Below are 20,368 nucleotides of genomic sequence, written 5' to 3'. Positions count from 1 at the left end.
ATTTAAGCAAAAAGGAACCACCCAGCAAAAACGCACTTCTGAGATATTAAAGGATTTACAAAAACATTTGCAGCTCTGTCAGATGAAGTAAAATTAAAATTTATTTTATTTAAATTCATTGATAAATTACTTATTTAAGTATGTGTATATAAATTTGCTCTGAATATTCTTAAACTTTCTAGATAATTAAGAAAATGTGCATGTGGTTCCTTTTAACATTTATCAATTGATAGGTTTTCTCTTATACAAAAAGGAACCACATCCCAGGGATTTAATGATATAAATGAAACTATGTATTTATAATATCGTAATTAAAGCTTTAATTAATAAAATATATAAAATAATACTTATATAGGACGTTTATTCGACGTTATCATCAAATTGGATTTCGAAATCCACCGTGTCTAGTCCATCTATGTGGTCTTCTATTGCATCATCACTAATGAGACCGTTATAAAAACTGTGCATCTTGTGGAATGAGATGTAATATGGACTGAATATCGCTAGAAGGTGAAGAAAGCTTCTCCAGAGGCAGCGACGTATAAGGTTCTTCGTTATCTTCTGTAATAAAAAGAAAAAAAGCTTTAAATCAAAACAATAAAGCCGCGTGGCTTTTATACGTAGGTATATGGCGACAGCAAAATATTATTAGTTCTTATAAAGCCGTGTCCCTACTAGACGACTAAGTATGTTGTATGTACATGCGCCATGTACAAAAAACTGGCTAAGTGGGAGTCGGACTCGCGCAACGAAGAGGTTCGTACCATTATCTATAAAAACGGCAAAAAAATCACGGCTTATTGTATGGGAGTTTCTTAAATATTTATTAAGCTATTGCATAGCTTCTATCGCGGGCCTTGAGCGCGGGGACTGAATCGAGAAATTCCGTAACGAAAAAACCTCACTCCGACGGGCTCGGAGGTGTGGCTTGAAGGCATGCTATGCAATAGCTTTACCGCGGCAGTCCCCGAGTGCCACACGTCTTTTTTTATTCTGTTTTTTAGTATTTGTTGTTACAGCGGCACCAGAAATACATCTAAACGTATTTTACCAAAATAGTAGGTAGGTACCTAGATCATCGACAGTTATTTTTAAAACAGGGTTTAGACTTTAGTAGTTTCATCTCACAATGACAGATGAATCGTAACAAAATGATCTCTTAATTCGACTCGCCGCGCCTTCGTGAACAACGACATTGTCGTTAAAATACGTAAATCCACAGAGGATTCCTCTTGTACTTACTTAATGAACTATCTTCTTAAAATCACACCACAATCGGGAATGAATCAAAAGTGGATAAAGCGTACCTGCATCTCAGACTCAATAAGTACTTAAATGCATTAAATAAAACTACTTACCCGTTGTATCTTCATTATTATCTTCGGTGTTCGTCTCCAATGCTTTTCTTACCCATTGCTTGCTTATTTATTTATTACTAAACATTTTCACATTTAATTTTAAAGGTAATTAACAAAAACAATAGAACTTACTTCGCGGAGGAAAAAAACACCGTCACGTATTCGAACTACTTCGCTGAATGTCACCTATATTGACAGATGTTCGACGTTTTACTTTAAAAATTGGAGTTTTGCACTTTGAGCTATATAAGTAATGAAATACGTTGTTTAAAGATGAGAAGCATTGTAACAAGTCAAGGCATTTGGTTCCATATAGCGATGATGGGTTTCAGAATGTTTTACAATATTTATTTATGCATAATAGACCCGAATGCTTGTGGTTTTATTTTGCAATAAAAAATTACAATTAAATTATGTATTTATTTTACGCATAACCATACCACAGAAACCTGGTTCCATTTTGTATATTAAAAATAATTGTTATTAATAGAAATATGTGTAATGTATAATGGTACCAAGTAGGTGTGGATCTGTTTTGTATAAAATGACATGATAGTAATATCGTTTATTTGTTTGAACAAAGCAGTCCCGTGGTGCTGTGGTTCGGTTTTGCTTAATATGGTATTATTCGTTGTTGCTGGTGGTTCCTTTCTGCTTTTAGTATACCTTGTTTCCAACGTAAAAATCATGTGGTTCTTGTTTGTATAAGAATTTAGACCACTTTTGGATGAGTATTCTTCAATAAAAGCAAAAAACGAAATTTGTCGAGTGGTTCCATTTTGCATAAATACGGACATATAAGCTATTGATGTTGACCAAATGCGCTGTGAGATTTTGTATTGCTTGTTTTTAGTTTAAACTGTTTAAAAATAGGTTGGGAATTGGATTTTTTATAATAGCTGTTTGCGCTAACTTTGCTTGCATTTTATGTTTCTTAGGTACATTGTTGAAACATGCACCAAATTTTAGCGCATACATACACACAGATATACAAAAATAAATATTAAAAACTAAAACTTACAATAATCTATACTAATATTATAAAACTGAGGAGTTGTTTGTTTGTTTGTTTGAACGCGCTAATCTCAGGAACTACTGGTCCGATTTGAAAAATTATTTCAGTGTTAGAAAGCCCAATTTTCGAGGAAGGCTATAGGCTATATTATATCATCACGCTAAGACCAATAGGAGTAGAGCAATACGGGTAAAACCGCGGGGCACGGCTAGTAAACTATAAAAGTAACAATAATCTTTACAAATATATGCACACTTAATTATATGTTCATTTTCTAAGAAAGAAAATGAATCCAATTTCCAACCTACATTTAAGTAAAAAAGCCTTGGCGAGCAATATGTATTTGCGTTATATATAAGATATTTCAAATTTATAGTATTAATATATTATGTGAATATAAAAGATAGGATCTCAAATGGTTTATAATAAACACTATTACATTGATAGTCGTCTTTAACTGACTATCACAGACCAAGTATATGTTGTAACCCTTCAATAGACTGACCTCACAGTATATTGATTAGGTACCCTGTAAAACACTAATAATTTTATTTTTCAAGATATAAAAAAGTTTGGAGGGTAGTTGCAATAAACAGATACAAATACGAATTTAAAAAGTTTACTGCCTGAATTTAACAAACTGTTTAAATATTTCCTACAGATAATGGTAGTTTCACTTGAAAATAAACCATTTTTGATCCTGTTTTTTAATAGGTATAAAAAAGAAAAAATGTACATACAAAATATATTAGGGTAACACTGGATTAAAAATATTTCGTTTATTTCATATTATTCTATCTTCACTTGCTTCGCCAGCGACGTTACACGAAAAACATTTTATACTTATCTATCTCTTTATCAATTTTATCGAGATTTGTACAGCCTTTCAAGCTTGATTGAGTAACAAACATCCATAACATCCATCCATCCATGTTAGTTGGATGTGTAAATATTATATAGGTCTATACCTAAACCAGTTTTGCCCTAATATATTATTATTATATGTATCATACAAGATATGAGAGTTAAAAACTTGATGAAAAGCACATTATTCTTATTCGTTTATGATTTTCTATCAAAGGCATAAATGCAGAAAAGACTAAGGGCCGATTTTTCAATGCTTGGATAAAACTTATCCGTCCAATAAAGTATTACACGATAATATTAAAATGTCGCGTAAACTGTCAAATACGGGCAATTAGAATACGTTTCTAAAATGGTAGTTTTATACATTATTCAACGAATAAGTTTTATCCAAGGATTGAAAAATCAGCCCTAAGAGGCATAAATGCAAAAAAAAAGTCTAAAGTAAAGAGAAAACCTGTAAAATAACGATACACACAGACCATCCCATAAATAAATATGTAATAAGAGAAAAGACGTATCACACTTGACCACTTCAAAGATTTTCATAGCTTTCGTAATTCGTAAATTAGGATTATATCCGTATGTACTCTTAAATCATGTCAATTGATGTTCTTATTGTTTATATATTTATATATAAACTATGTATTATTTATTTACATGTATTCACTTAAATATACAATCCTATTTAGTGTCTCTGTGTGTATCATAATGTAAAACACGTTCATGCTGCATGACATGCTCAGACTTGTGTAAATATTATAGAATAAAGAACATGCTTGCAATATCAATATATCATGCATGCATGTCAAGCAGCATGAACGTCTATAGACCACTTTAACCCTGGATGAAACTTTTCGGCGCGTAAAGTGCCTTGACGTTATTATTTCTAGAACGTAGTTATATAACGTATATATTTAAACATAAAAAAGCAAAGGCTGAATTATTTTCGTTCCATTTACTAGTTTTTGTTTTCCAAGTGCATCGGAAATTTTCAAACCAGACCCTTTAGTTAGTTCACTACGTGTTAATGGCGTTAGACTATTATTTATTTCACGTCTGTTTTATTTATAGAACGAGATTGTAAGTGAAAAGTTTTGTGGTTATCTATACTAGCTTCCACAGACAACAAAACTTTTTACACCAGACCATAGACCATAGAGTAGTCAGACGGTCTATCGTGTCTCTGGTACTACCTAAATCATAGATTAAGTTTTTCATAGATGAATAGAAGAGTTTTCTATACATGTTAAGTTAGTTTTATTTTTTGTTGTACGATTTAATATTCACTTTGTATATAGTAGATAGTACAAAAATATTAAAGGAGAAGCATATTTGAATGAATTTGTTGTTTTATTTTATTGGATGCTGATACATGATTAATTTGCAAACATGCACACTGCACATACCTACCCTTTAAAACACACATACATTTAGATTGATGAACAAAACACTATCAAAATTATTTTATGATTGTTCAACTTGTATAGTACCTACACTTATAGTCCTTTTCATTTAGGATGATTCCTGTGACACTTCATCGTGTTCCGAATTAGGTATTTTATGTTTAAAAAGTCAAAATAATTTTAGTGCATAATATTTTTATTTTATGGCGGCATTATTAACAAAAATATAAAAATGAAACATCTTAAGCTTATAAATCAAAAACAGTATTGTTTAGTTTAATATAATGAAAAATAAAATAAAATAACACAAAAATATAATACCTACGCAATTCGTGTACATGAAATGGATCGTTGAAAAATCATAGAGTTGGAAAATCATATAATCGGCGCCCATCTTGTGATCGTTTGTCAATCGAGTCAATCGTCTGTACGAGTACGTCAGCCTTGTATACAAGTTGCATTTTTATATTGATACTTTACGTGGTATTCTGTTATTTTTACTAATTGTTATTGTTGACTTTTTGTTGCTGTTGTTTGCTAAGCTTCCTTAGTTATTTGTTGGCGAAATGCCGAAAAAACTAATTTTGGTACTTTATTCAAATCGATTTCATTTCCATATAGAATATTATCGATTATCGGAAACAATTGATACGATTTCAGTAACCGACATCTCTACACGTGTCAAAAATCGATGTGTCACAGAAATCATCTTAGGTGGAAAGGACTATAGTGCATTACTACCATTATCATAAGAATTTTCCATCTATTTCATCAAGATTTCATCCCTTGCATGTTCTTTTAGACAGTGCGCGCACGAGCAACTTTGTCTCCGCAACTTTTTTGTCTCCGCAACTATTTTGTCTCTCCCACCCATGGGCTAGTATGAAAGTGCGCGCACGTAGCGACGCAACTCCCCATACAAATTGATGGGAGAGACAAAATAGTTGCGGAGACAAAGTTGCTCGTGCGCGCTGGCTCTTAGTAGACAAGTAAGTAACAAAGCGCTCAGGTATTTAAAAAGTTGAAAGGCATGAAAACAGTTTTTCTTAAGTAGGTATAAAAAACAAGAACAATTTCAAATACTATTTATTAACACTTCAAATTATTTACAAGCAATTGCACTCAGGTTCTGCATAAAAATACATGTTATTTTCAAACAGTTTTAACTGTCGTCATAGGTATACACGTCGATTCGTTTCCGATAATGATCCACTAGAGGGAGACACTGGTACATTACTGAAAATATATTGTTAAAAAATGTATAGAATATTCTACTAGCAAATTATTAAAAGTACACATAATGAACAAAATATTCTTGGTCAACGAAAGTATAATAGACCATCCTAGACCACGCTAATCGCTTTCCATCAGGCGATTAAGTGATGGTCAAATGCTTGCCTAATCTTGAATTAAAAAAATTAAAAAATAATAATAGCAGATCAATCGAATTTCTCTGTAAAATATCCACTTATTTCACTGGTAGGTGCAAAAAACCTTAGGACTACCGACTACGTAAATAATTATCTAAAGTAGCTATATGCCTTTAACTAAACGTATGGGTAATACGTGCGTGACTACAATATACATAATTAAGTACTAGTTCATTAATTAAATATTCATAAATATAATAGTGTTCATTAATTAAATATTTACCAAAAAGGAATACAATTTCTGGAATAAAGGCAACAAGACTCCACGCGCCTTCCTCTTGCAGTCGAAATAAAAAGCCCAATATCGATATAACAAAACCCATCACTATAAAAGCTAGCGTGTACCACAGGTATATTTGTAAGAGCATCGCGTTTTCCTGAGAACACAAACATGCCATTAATTGAAATGTATAGGTACATATTTAAATAATATCTAAATTGTAAAACTTTTAACTATTTAATCACCACAAGTATGATGAATAAATCTTTAACACTACCTACGCAACGGACTTTGATGCGGTTTTTTTTAGTAGGTAGATGGAGTGATTCTCGAGGAAGATTTAAGTATGTATATCATTTATTGGGTTTAGACAAAGCGGGCGAAAAGGCGAGCGGGTCTCTAGTTTATAATAATTAATTTATTTTATTTAATTGATACTAATGGTACGGGAGCTAGCAACGTTTGAAAAAAAAACATTTTAGTATAGTTGGGTTTTTGTTATACTGTTTCTCTTGCTATTTCGGTTAGAGTCCGCGGGCTGTCTGTCAGGCTGGCGGTAGTGGTTGCGTTTATTAGTAATAGACTACAGGCCCGTGTTGAAAAAATTATGGGTCATTTGACCCACCAGGTGACCTATCTAGAACGATATAAGAGCATGAAATAATAAGACTCAGCACTATGACGTCACTTGTAAGCTGTCCACCTGAGTGCAGATGAGAATTCGAAGGTTCAGGTAGAGATTTTCTCCCCTTGTCTCCAAGATTTTTGTACGGCGTTGCGGAATAATTGATTAAAAGTAGTATAGAAATAGTATGACACAGATGCCGTACAAAATCAAATGACCAAATTTACCCCGGCAAATGTCGAAAAATAAAAATAAATTCCGACTTTGTGGACCACCATTTTTGTACGGCATCTGTGTCATACTATTTCTATACTGCTTTTAAGCCATTATTCCGCAACGCCGTACAAAAATCATGGAGACAAGGGGAGAAAATCTCTACCTGAACTTTCGAATTCTCATCTGCACTCAGGTGGACAGCTTACGAGTGACGTCATAGTGCTGAATCTTATTATTTTATGCTCTTATATCATTCTAGATAGGTCAGGTGGTGGGTCAAATGACCCATAATTTTTTCAAAATGGGCCTGTAGTCTATAAGAAGAAATAGGAAGAGAAACAGTATATCAAAGAACCAAGTATTCTAAAATTCTCTCTTGTCAACGTTGCGATAATTAGTTTATTTTATGATATTTTAGAGATGCTGTTTTAAGCGTATGTATCTGAATACATAGCGTGAAGTAGATGGCATTGTACGTACTAGCTGTACGTTTTCTCTAAAATTTTCACTGTACCTACTGTAATTTTACTGGTATCACAGAATACCTACATAATAGTAGCTAAACGCTACTGGTATTACCTATAGAAAAAAAAATAGTTTATTAAAATATGGTAAATGGAAAAGACCGAACAGGGTATCGTATAAGGCAATGGAAGTTTTAGTTTTTTTTTTTATTTTTCAAAATAAAGTTTAAATCCAAATTTGATATTTATTATTAGTTACTAACAACAATAGACCCCAACAGCAGTAACATATTAGCCATTTGGAAGGCCGTCACCAGCACACTTCTGAACGAGTCTACGTGTGCGCGCGTATCATAACACACCACGCACACATCCGCGTCGTCGTTGGATAGGATTTCTAATAAACAGCCAACCTGAAAAAAAATCGATAAAACACAGTATCGAAATAGCATCGTATTCATATACGCAGATATCTGCTAGGTCGATAAAGATGCTCCTGCAACTTCTCCTAGATGGCGTAGAATATTCTTATAGACGTTGTCGAATATTATTATAACATATTCTTTCCTTCTGCTGTAGGTACATACCTACAGCAGCAGGCGGGCAAAAAACATTATATAAATAGAAATGTTTAACAATTTTTATTAAGCTGATGTATAACTTAGGTACAACTTACAAGCTTAGTTACAAGCTACATTATTGTTAAGTTTCATCCAAATCCGTCCAAAATTGTTTTCGTAAAAATGTAACAAACATCCTCTAACGCTTTCGCATTTATAATATTTGTAGGATTTTCCTCCCTCATTCAAATATTTTATAATCGCGCCTTGCATCTTAAAAGTGCGAACACTTATCATTCACAATTCCTGTATGCAAAACTAAAAAAGCTTAGGTACTTACTAATCCTATAATAGATATCAAAGCCACGCTACTCCGAGGTGAGAGGCAGAAACACTCTCCGTCCTCACATGGATTTAAATCTGATAAATTCTCCATTACACAAACAGAGTAATTTCTGACAAATGTCACTTATAGCTGATGAAGACAATTAAACATTTATACATTTATTACACACTACGTTTTATAAAAATAAATCCGCGCTTAAGGTTGATGTTCCGACCGTCCCTCCATACATTTTTGATTACCTCTAAACACTTAACACAGACACTATTTCTTTAAAACTAATCATTTTATCACTTCTCTATAATGAAATGTGTGCGCGTTCGACCTTTTTAATCAATAATTTACAATATTTACTTAGAAAAACAACAGTAAAATACCGGAAAAATTTGACACTTCTACAGTAGTGTGCGTGACTTTTGCCAAGCGAAACATGACATAAAGCACGACATCTAGCGCATAGACTATATACTTATTACAGATCTAGCGCGTCAATGTCTAAACGAAAGGCGATGTATAGACATTGACGCGCTAGATGTCGTGCATTCGCGTTCGTTATCTTATGCATAATGAGCATAATTCTAATAAATCAAAGTTCTGTGTAAAAATTGAGTAATTTCATTTCCAATCGTTCAAAGAAAATAACAATAAAATAAAATAAAACTAATGACCTTAGAAACTATGTTTTTTTTTATTTATTACTCATTATTGTTCGTCCGTCGTAGGTCTGTAAACTGTATTGTAAACTGAAGGTAAATGGTACTGTAGGTACTTTAGTTCGGCGTCGTCGCTCGTCGGCTTGATATAAAATTACATTCTTGATTTCATTGACACGCGCTATGATTTGCGCGCGGAATTTCTTGTGTTGTGAATTTATTTTTGTATGCTATGCATTTTAATTGATTCAAATTGCAATGTTTCTCTAGTATGCATTTGAGACTATATTGTAAATTGTAATAATTGATCGTGGGTATAGTAATTAATTATTCTAATAACGCAATTAGTAATATATGTATTTTCGGTGGGATTCAAAACAAAAAATTGGCCCGTGATTTTTATGAAATTTCACCACATTGCAAATCACATCAATCATAGTTCATACACATGTATGACGAAAGTGATTAGTATTGTGGCTAACATTGACTCATCAGTTCATCACTGAAACCAGTGATAAATCAGTACCTATATCATATTGTGTTTGAATATTTTTAAACAATGATATAAGTATACAATTATTATAAATCGGTAAACTATCAAAGTAATCACAAACTTGCAAACATTGGTAAAATGTCCAGTAGTTTATGAGCCTATTCATTACAATCAAACAAACAAACAAAGTTTTCCTCTTTATAATATTAGTGTAGACAAACACTATGAATACGATCACGAATGCAAATTCGGGGATTTTCTAATTATTGCTAAATAATAATTGAATTCGTTTTGAAATACTCTATAATTTTTAGTGTATAAATAGACATTTATAATGTGGTGCTCATTTTTTTTGTACTGCTAACGCTATTGTAGGTACCTATTTTCGTTGTTTTATTTCAAGTGAACACGGTTATACAATTTTGTCACGAGCCGCCTATGATTGTAGGTACTTTTGTTAGGCTCCTTCGTCGTCCGCGTCGGCTCGAAAGTTCTTGATTTCATTGTCACGCGCTATGATTTGCGCGCGGATTTTCTTGTGTTGTGAATTTATTTTTGTATTATTATTATTTTTTATTTATTTTTTTATTTTATTGATTCAAATAAAATATTTCACTAGTATGCATTTGAGACTATATTGTATTATGTATAATTTATCGTAGGTATAGTTATTCTTATAACGCAGTTATATTTTCGGTGGGACAATTTGACCCGTGATTTTTCTGAAATATCACCACGTTGCAAATCACATCAATCATACACACGTATGACGAAAGTATAGTGGCTATAATTGACTCATCAGTTCATCACTGAAACCAGTGATAAATCAGTATATCATATTTTATTGTGTTTGAATATTTTTTAAACAACGATATATACAATATTATTATAAATCGGTAAACTACCAAAGTACTTCCGAATTTTCAGACAGACAAACAAGTAGGTAGTTTGAACACGCAGTTTTCTTATATTAGTAGCAAAAATCAAAACCATAATATTATGTTTACCTACTATATTTTACTAAAAGTCGAGTGCGTCGAAATCGTAAATAATAATATGTTTTTCACCTTCCTGGTTATTTTCCCATAGTAAATAGTGTTTTAGGTTTGTTGTTGTAGGTAGGAATAATAATAATTATTCTTACATGTTGGTTATGAAATGTATATTGAAATAATTTACTTTTACAAATCATTAGTGATATAAGTTTTGAGTGAAAATGCTTGGATCAGCATAATATTATATGGTACTTCAAATACATGTTTTGATAAAAAAAACAATAGTGTAATAAAATAAAACTGCGTTTTATTGTAATCAATGTTGACAATTTTAAATTCCAAAATTATTGATCAATAAAATAGTTTACACCAACAAATATAACTTTTATTTTTATAACAATCGTTCATAATATAAACCGTAGCAGGTGGCGTTTTGAAGTTCTGTCTACTCATACAGAAAAATGGAAAACTTGTTTTTTTTGTAAACAATTTATTACTCATGTTGTTTGGCAACTCGAAGCGTGGTCGTCCGTCGTAGGTACTTTTGTTCGGCGTCGCGTCGTCGTCCGCGTCGGCTTGATATAAAACATTCTTGATTTCATTGACACGCGCTATGATTTGCGCGCGGAATTTCTTGTGTTGTGAATTTATTTTTGTATGCTATGCATTTTAATTGAATCAAATTGCAATATTTCTCTAGTATGCATTTGAGACTATATTGTAATAATTGATCGTGGGTAGGTATAGTAATTAATTATTCTAATAACGCAATTATATTTTCGGTGGGATTCAAAACAAAAAATTGGCCCGTGATTTTTATGAAATTTCACCACATTGCAAATTATATATTATACAATTACAATTACAATTATTATAAATCGGTAAACTATCAAAGTAATTACAAACTTGCAAAATATGCTTTTCCGAATTTTCAGACAGACACACAATTTTATTAGTTTGTTTTAGCAAAGTAGGTACCTATACCTATACGCTTACGTCGCGCGTCGCGTCGTCGAAAACGGTGCGCCCAGAAACAAACATACCTAATTCAGTTACAATCCTTTTTTTGTTCCGTAATTTATTGTATTTATTCTAATACGATTTTTTTTATTCGTCGGCCAGTTCTACTAGGTATAAAAAGATAAAATTGAAATATAATTATTGTAGCGACAGCCATATTATGTTACTATGTTTTCGTAAATATGTTTTTCACCTTCCTGGTTATTTTCACATAATCTTATTCTTATATATAAAAATGAATCGCAAAATGTGTTGGTAAGCGCATAACTCGATAACGGCTGAACCGATTTCGATCATTCTTTTTTTATTATATTCCTTGAAGTACGAGGATGGTTTTTATGTAGAGAAAACGTAAATATTATGTACCACGGGCGAAGCCGGGGCGGACCGCTAGTATATATATATAAATGAATCGCAAAATGTGTTGGTAAGCGCATAACTCGAGAACGGCTGAACCGATTTCGATAATTCTTTTTTTATTATATTCCTTGAAGTACGAGGATGGTTCTTATGTAGAGAAAACGTAAACATGTACCACGGGCGAAGCCGGGGCGGACCGCTAGTCTAATATAAAAATGAATCGCAAAATGTGTTGGTAAGCGCATAACTCGAGAACGGCTGAACCGATTTCGATAATTCTTTTTTTATTATATCCCTTGAAGTACGAGGATGGTTCTTATAGCTAGAGAGCTAGTTAGTTTAGTTTTAGTGCAGTGGCAGTGTAAATGTTGTTGTTGAGGTTATGTAAATTTAACACTTTAGTTAACTACCAAGATATAAAGAAATGAGGATAGGACACAATAACTATTGGTTGAGGTATTTATAAACTCATAATATACTTTTAAAAAAATTTCTAGAATTAAATTAGAACAGCTGATTCAAAATAGCCTAAAAAATCTTAATAATAATAATTACGCTTCACAGCAAGAAGAAATGTACCATATGTACCCGCACAAAGTCGATATTGTGTTGCCTACCGTTCGACTCAATGGCTAGGGTTGTAACTACCTTTAATAATTATTACCAAACTAATAAACCGAGTGATGCGAAATAACCATAATTCTTTTAGAGTTTGATAAAATGATCAGGCAGGTATTTTCTTTAATCCTCTGAATTCTCGGTTACTAAATTGTATCGTTGAAATTATTCTTAATCGCGTAAATTTAATAAATAATCATATGGAAAACACTTTTCATTTGTTTTTTTACTTTCACGCCCAACTACTATACAATAATTACGTTGTTTCGGTATTTTGACGAGAAAACGCAGGAAACATCCGTTGTATCATTTTAGATAGATTGTATATTTTGTATCTGTAGAATTGAAATCAAAGCTATGTATATGTTGTCTCCATTCTTTTCTTATCGGATTGTTGATCCCAATGCGAATGCGTCACTTAAATTTTATAAAAGACAATTAAGAACATCAAAAATAAAGTGATACGTAAATATTTCACAGTGCAATATATTATGTAATTAATAATAATTATATATTTATGAAAAAATAATTACATCAGATTTAATAATAGCAATTGTTTTGAATGTACATAATATGAATAAATGATTACATCATAATAGTAATAATCACAATTGTTTTATTTCCCATTTGTTGCAACCCTAGCATATTTTCATGTAGCAGCAGAAGTACCTACACTGGCGGCGCGGCGGCATCGTGCGACATCAAAGGCATTGCCTTACTAGGTAAGTTTATAATGACTCATTTCTTTTATTATATAATTTACGTTTTACTTTTACAGAATCCGATTCAATGGATTATGAAGACGAGTCACACAACGCCATACGATAGTGATGATGAATGAACATTTCAATAAATGCATGCGTGTTTTTTTATGTTGTTTTGTAATTGTTAATTGTTTCTTAAATAAAGAAATAAACTAAATATTTAAATGATGATTTGTTATTTGCAACACAACTTTATATTTGAGATTCTTTACAAATGTATATTTAGTTTTGTATCATCAAATTTATAAATTTTATTCCATAGTTTTCAAAATTAAATGTAAATGACCATAAAAACATTAATAAAGTAAATCATTGATGTAAGGTCAGGGAACGTAATACATATATACATCTGACCATGTAGAAGCTAAGTCTTGTTGACTGCTGAAGTCTGTAAAGTTTTGTTGTCTGCTGAAGTCTGTACGCAATGAAAATGTCTGCCGTTTCGAAAATAAGTTTTTAAGACCCTAATAAATAAAATATATGAATGGCAGATCTGGTCAAATACTTTCAAAATTGTATTTTTTTCAGCACTTTCATAAGTGTCTGCCAGAATGTTATCCGCGTGATAATGGTCTGCCATTGTTATTTTCCGATAGTAATAATAATCTATTTTCAAATATCAAAATGGCAGACGTGGTCAAATGGTTTCAAAGTTCGCCAAAAATTTCCACCTGTCTTACCTAAGCGCGCGCCCCGTCCACCACTCTGGGCTTAGTGACTCCTCATCTCATGTATAGTAGGTATAGGGGAATCAACACACAAAAATCCAGATCTGGTCAAATACATACAGGTAGCTTTGCGCTAGCTCTCTAGCTATTACTTCTTATGGAGAGAAAACGTAAACATGTACCACGGGCGAAGCCGGGGCGGACCGCTAGTAAATAATAAAATAATAAATAGTGTATTAGATTTGTTATTGTATCTTGTATACCTACGAATAATTATTCTTACGTCTTGTTGGGAAATGTTCAAATACCTACCTATTGAAATAATTTACTGTTACAAATCATTAGTGTTATTAGTTTTGAGTGAATAGGCATGGATCAGAAATTCAGAATATAATATGCTACTAACTACTCAAATACATACATGTTTACACAACAAACACCACTGACCTCTATAACTATAAGTTATAGAGGTCAGTGACCGTCAGTGACAAACACTATGGATACCTACGCTCGCGAATGCAAATTCGGTGATTTACTAATTATTGATACCTAGTCATTGAATTCGTTTTGAAATAGCCTGTACTTTGTAATTTTTAGTGTTATAGACATTTATAAAATGTGGTGCTCATTTTTTTGTAATAAATCATCCCGAACGCTATTGTATTTTCGTTGTTTTATTTCAAGTGAACACCTATACAATTTTGTCACGAGCCGCCTCTGGCCTCTGGGTGAAATAAACAAGTCAAATGATTTTTGTTCTAATTGTATTTTGGTAGTAGTTTGTTTAGAATTTACATTACCATTGTTTAATTTTTATTTTGTATTTGCAGTAAAATAAAAAGATGAAAAACTTCATTAGGTATATTGTACGACACCTCACTCTGAATCGCGCTAGCGAAATTTTTTCGTTACAGAGCACATATACAACTTTCGGACAATCTTCATTGAGGTCGGCCGGCAAATCGAGTATGTCGAGAAACTTCACTTATTCGATGGAGGTATTCTACCTTCCTTCCTCCACAGTTGTGGGACCCCGACGTGCATTGAACACGCAGCTTTCTGATACTAGTAGCTAAAATCAAAACCACAGATATGTCTGTGATCAAAACCATAATAATATTTTTACCTATTATTTTACTAAAAGTCGAGTGCATCGAAATCGTAAATATGTTTTTCACCTTCCTGGTTTTTTTTCCATAGTAAATAGTGTTTTTGATTTGTTGTTGTATGAATAATTATTCTTACTTGTTATGAAATGTATTTTGAAATAATTTACTTTTACAAATCATTAGTGATATTAGTTTTGAGTGAAAATGCTTGGATCAGCATAATATCATATTTGCTACTTCAAATACATGTTTTGATAAAAAAAAAACAATAGTGTAATGTAGGTAATAAAATAAAACTGCGTTTTATTGTAGGTAATCAATTTTGACATTATTTATTTCCCAAAATTACAATAAAATAGTTTACGCCAACAAATATAACTTTTATTTTTATAACAATCCTACTTCCTACTAATGCGAAAGTTTGTGAGGATGTGTATGTGTGTGTTTCACGCAAATACTACTGAACCGATTACAATGAAATTTAGCACACATATAGAACGTAACTTGGACACATTGAATAGGTTTTATCCCGGAAACCCCACGGGAACGGGAACTATACGGGTTTTTTTTTTGAAAATGCGGGCGGAAAGCTAATCGTTCATAATAATATAAACCGTAGCAGGTGGCGTTTTGAAGTTTTGTCTACCCATACAGAAAAATGAAAACCACAGGAGATTGCCCAAGTGACTATGGCACTTGGTATCGCAATCAAACTTATTGTGTCAAGATGAAATATAGCTCAATTTAAAGCTTGATGTTAGTACTTTTAGATATGATTAAAGTTTTTATGTAAATAAGCCGCAGTTCGCGACAATAAAAATAAAACAATAGTTTTATTCAACACTTCAAAAAACTACTTAATCGAGTTTAAACTAACGATGAACGTTAAGTTTTACATTTATTACATAGGTAATATTTTAATTTACAAGACAAATGTGAAAAGTAAATCGTAATTTAAACATTATTTCAAAATAACATCGAACAATGCGTCGAACACATTCATTTGACATTTCAAATAGAAACTATGACATATGACGTTTGCAAGAGAGATAGATATAGGTATGTGTCAAAACAAAACTTTTACTTTTATTTCTATTTATTCGGTATAATTACAACTTAATAGTGATAAATATGATCATTATAAATACAAATAGGAATTAACAATATCACGAACACGTGACACAACTAGTATTTTACCGATTCCATACGTAGTCATACATGTTTCAAAAGAAAAACTTTTACTTTTACTATTATTTCAATTTATCCGGTTTAATTAAGACTTAATATTGATACATATGATCATTATAAATACAAATAGGAATTAACAATATAACGAATACGTGGCACAACTAAAATTTTACCGATACCACCCGTGGTCATTCTCCTTTGTGGGTCATTTGTAACAGGATGGCGGTTCTACAGCGAAAAAAGAAAAATGATGGTCAGAACGCTGATACCGGATACCTTAAGATACTGTAATATAAAATATTACTAGATTAGATAAAATATTATAGGTAGTATCTTCACCGTGTGTGACGCGCTTTACATTCACGCCATCTAGAGTTAAATCTTTATCATTTTTGTATACGTCTGTGTGTGTAAACGACCCTGTATGCAATGACAGATGTTAAAACGCATAATTTTACCGAATTGGGTGGATTTTAAGGCAATGATATAACATATTTCAATAAAATATAATATTCAGTAACCGCCATGACTATTCCTAGGTTTGATGACTATTCCAATTACGCAAAAACTCAAATAAACTAGAAATGTAGAATTCAGCGCCATCTAGCGGGATATTGGCTGGGAACAGATCGTTGCAATCACCTTATATTGGTAAGTACCTACGCATAGGAATCAATGTCTATAGGTATATATGCGTATTGCGTAGGGACCTATTTGTAGACCTATTATTTCGATTTTGGATATAAAAATAAAACAAGTTAGAAATCAAATGACTCTCGAAAGACAGACCTCTTTTATAAATTGCTCTATGTCTATGATATTTACTCTTCTTTAAAAACATTTCTATATATTATAATATTCTTCTTTGACCAATGTCATCTCTGCTGTCTTCTTTCTGACTTTGGAGTGAAATAATAATTAGCAAAATGGTTCGCTTATTTGCTGTATCAGTGTTTGGTATATTATGTTTGCTGACATGCGTCTTTGCGGATGAAGATGTTACAGGTGTTTATTAAAAATCATTTAGTTACATTTTTATATTATTAAAAGCACAATCATAACACCTATATTTATAGGTAGGTACTTTAAATCTATTTTATCTAATACATATAACGCAACCTCCAAATCAGCCCGCATATGTACTATGTAGTAGGTACAATTTATCAGTAAAATCCTGAGTAGTCCTACAAAGCTTAAATTATTAATTATTGTAGGGATATGTTGTCATTATTACCTAGGTACTCTTTAAGATGTCTTCTCTACATTATTCTATATATTTTATCCACTAATACCTACTCTTTTCTGCAGAAACCTCCGCTGAGCCTGAAGAACTTACCGTAGAAAACGTCATCCAACAAATTGAACATCTCACAGCATTAGCGGAGAAATCTCGACGTGAAGGAATCTCTAACGATCACACAGAACAACTTTTTGACAAAATAGCTTCATCTTTCAACGATTTGACTGAACTTATCGATGCTAAAAACTACACGGACACATTCTTTACTCTTCAAGGCATAGATAGAGTTCTCATTCCAAATATTAGAACGACATACACAGCACTACGACTTCAATTAATTTACCTACTCAAAACATTGTTTAAAAATGCCCCATCGACTGCCAATACATTCATACCGATGAATATAATAGATATGCTGCTAGATGTATTTGAAAATGACGATAATCTTGCCCTAAAAGCTCACGCGTTGGATGTTATGTACCAATGGTTACCTAACAACCCCAAACTGCAAGCTAGGGTCATGAAACTAAAGGGACTGGAACCGTTCTATGAACAAATATCTAAATTGGACTCGAACGTTGTACAGAAGCTTCTAGATCTATTCAATATTATATTGGAAGAACATTTGCGTGCTAGAACTGAGGAACAAAGAAAACCAAATGAGATGTTTAAGTTTTATCAAATGATTGGTTTGGTGGAAAGAATGTCTACACCAACAGTTTGCTATGGTCTTCTTAATATATTTAAGGATACAATTTCTTTTAGTGGTAATAGCAGGGAAATATTCGTTCCGGTTGCTAAGCTTTTGAAGAATATTCAGCCATTTTGTTTAAACCTATACAAGGGTAAGAATACAGCGATTGATATATTTCAGAATCTTCATGATTTCTTCAAAGAATCTGTTGAGAAGGAATTGTTTAACGACGTGCAATTTAATGTCACGGATATAGATTTAATTTTGACTGAATATAACGAAAAGGTGAAGGAACATTATAAGGATGAATTTTAAAATATTGTTAGTTTATATTATGCTCTATGAAATAAAAAGATGGAATTAAATTGTTTTTTTTTCCTAGTATCCTCTACTCCATACCATACAAAAATAAAAGGTAGACATATGACTGATAATTAAAATGATGTTTCTAATTTACAATTTCCTTATTGCCAATACATGATACATTACACACTACAAAACGAATGAAAAGAATTATGGCATAAATTACCAAAATATAAATTGTCTATTATAGGTAAACCAGAATCTGATGGCAAATTGGGAAATCAAAATTTTGAGTGTGCAACCCTAGGGAAAATGGACTGAACGATCTTGATACTGCTTATTTTTTATTTTGTCCTCAACATCATTAGTCACATTACATAAGTGAGCAATACTGTACTTAATAATGAGATATCCACTTAATATCATGTAGGTACATACTTACATGTATAATATACATATTACTTTTATCTATGTAATACATATTATTATTTACACATACCTATATTTGTATATTCATTATCAGTATGCCATGTAAAAATATGGATGTAATGATAATGCAGATCAAAACTAGATTGCTAATAATTTTTTATAAAATAAAATAAAATAAAACTATGTTTATTTTCGTAAGTATTAAAGATACACTCATTATAAAATTGACTTGGACAGCTTGGACTTGACGAATAGCCGTATTGGAAACTCCTGTAATAAGTTTTCATAAAATTATATTGTAATCAACAAATAATATTATAGTTACCTACTTATAATATTTTTTATTTTAAGTATCAAAACGGGTAAGTCCAATTTACCAATAAAATATTCAAAATTGAAAATTGTGACGTGTTTGACCCTTCTGCATCGAATGTTTTTCTATACACATTATAAACAACACCTCTTGCTTGTGATCGCAGCGGCTTTTTCGACATTTTCTAAGATTTTTTAGACAAAATCCTAAAAATTATTCATCAATTGCAAAGAAGACAAATAATTTGACAACCAATTTGATAGTTGTCAAATAAAATTGCCATATGAAAATCTTTTATTTCGTAAATATAAATATGCCATCAGATTCTGGTAGACCTATAGTAACTCACTAATTTTATTCTTTCGCAGATAGATAAAAGTTTATTCATTGCAGCCTATCGTTGATTAAGAACTTGATAAAATTATAATACTTTGTTACTTTTGTGTTGTGTAATATCTGAATTCAAATTAGAAGCAATAAAAGCTTAGTACTTATAAATATTAAATATCCTGCATCCATAATAGCTACAATTGTAAAGAACCACATTGATAAATATCATTATCTAACACATAATTACGACCCTCTGGTGTGGTCTACCGACCGCAAATAATTTTGATTCCCCAACCCATTGTGCAATGATTCCATAGACCATAGAGTAAAGCATAGACAAGGATACAATACAAATCGAAATGTCAATTGTTGGTCTATGATTTATGGTTCGGAACGCTGACTGGATCTGTTGCTGTTGCTAGGTACTTAATTTATTATTTGGATGCCAATTTAATATCGCAGTGTTTGATTGCAGTAATAATAAGGATTGTGTTAACGCAAAAAAATTAACTTTGTTATAATTAAATCTTTGTTGATAATAATATGTCCTCCTCCTGCTTATATTAGCTTATAATATAAAAGTTACAATTACTATACCTACCTACCAGAGGATTGAACGTAGTTAAATATTTTTTATATAATAGAATTTGCTCTGGAATAAGTATTAGGTTTATTTTACTCCGAGTATTA

At 31.8% G+C, this 20,368-nt stretch overlaps 2 protein-coding genes and 1 long non-coding RNA gene across 3 annotated transcripts; 1 reads left to right on the top strand and 2 right to left on the bottom strand.

Annotated features, from left to right (window-relative positions):
- Nucleotides 1-1,586, bottom strand: LOC149898097 (uncharacterized). The gene is made up of 2 exons (XR_016458066.1): nt 1,359-1,586; nt 1-561 (listed from the first exon to the last, which is right to left on the bottom strand). It is a non-coding gene; the product is annotated as an uncharacterized LOC149898097 (long non-coding RNA).
- Nucleotides 1,587-5,805: 4,219 nt separating this feature from the next.
- On the bottom strand, nt 5,806-8,594 carry LOC149898096 (uncharacterized). Its single transcript, XM_090115237.1, has 4 exons — nt 8,499-8,594; nt 7,862-8,011; nt 6,297-6,450; nt 5,806-5,879 (listed from the first exon to the last, which is right to left on the bottom strand). The coding sequence occupies exons 1-4, from the start codon at nt 8,592-8,594 to the stop codon at nt 5,806-5,808; spliced, it is 474 nt and encodes a 157-aa protein (XP_089971363.1).
- Nucleotides 8,595-17,295: 8,701 nt separating this feature from the next.
- On the top strand, nt 17,296-18,618 carry LOC149898095 (uncharacterized). The gene is made up of 2 exons (XM_090115523.1): nt 17,296-17,326; nt 17,678-18,618. Exons 1-2 carry the CDS (start codon nt 17,296-17,298, stop codon nt 18,616-18,618), a joined length of 972 nt encoding a protein of 323 aa, XP_089971649.1.
- Nucleotides 18,619-20,368: the final 1,750 nt, after the last annotated feature.

The sequence above is a fragment of the Colias eurytheme genome, chromosome 23, assembly GCF_061535395.1.
Source record: "Colias eurytheme isolate Ceu_HAF_F1 chromosome 23, ilColEury1 Martin Lab GWU primary, whole genome shotgun sequence".
NCBI classification, from domain to species: Eukaryota; Metazoa; Arthropoda; class Insecta; order Lepidoptera; family Pieridae; genus Colias; species Colias eurytheme.
This window is presented reverse-complemented; position numbering and strand designations above follow the sequence as displayed.

Coding starts and splice junctions, on each gene's coding strand:
- LOC149898096 (XM_090115237.1), bottom strand. CDS start 8,594: ATGGAGAATTTATCAGATTTAAATCCATGTGAGGACGGAGAGTGTTTC. Junction 8,012..8,498: donor TGATATCTATTATAGGATTA/GTAAGTACCTAA, acceptor ATTTTTTTTCAG/GTTGGCTGTTTATTAGAAAT. Junction 6,451..7,861: donor TGCTGTTGGGGTCTATTGTT/GTTAGTAACTAA, acceptor TTGTGTTCTCAG/GAAAACGCGATGCTCTTACA.
- LOC149898095 (XM_090115523.1), top strand. CDS start 17,296: ATGGTTCGCTTATTTGCTGTATCAGTGTTTG. Junction 17,327..17,677: donor ATTTGCTGTATCAGTGTTTG/GTATATTATGTT, acceptor TCTTTTCTGCAG/AAACCTCCGCTGAGCCTGAA.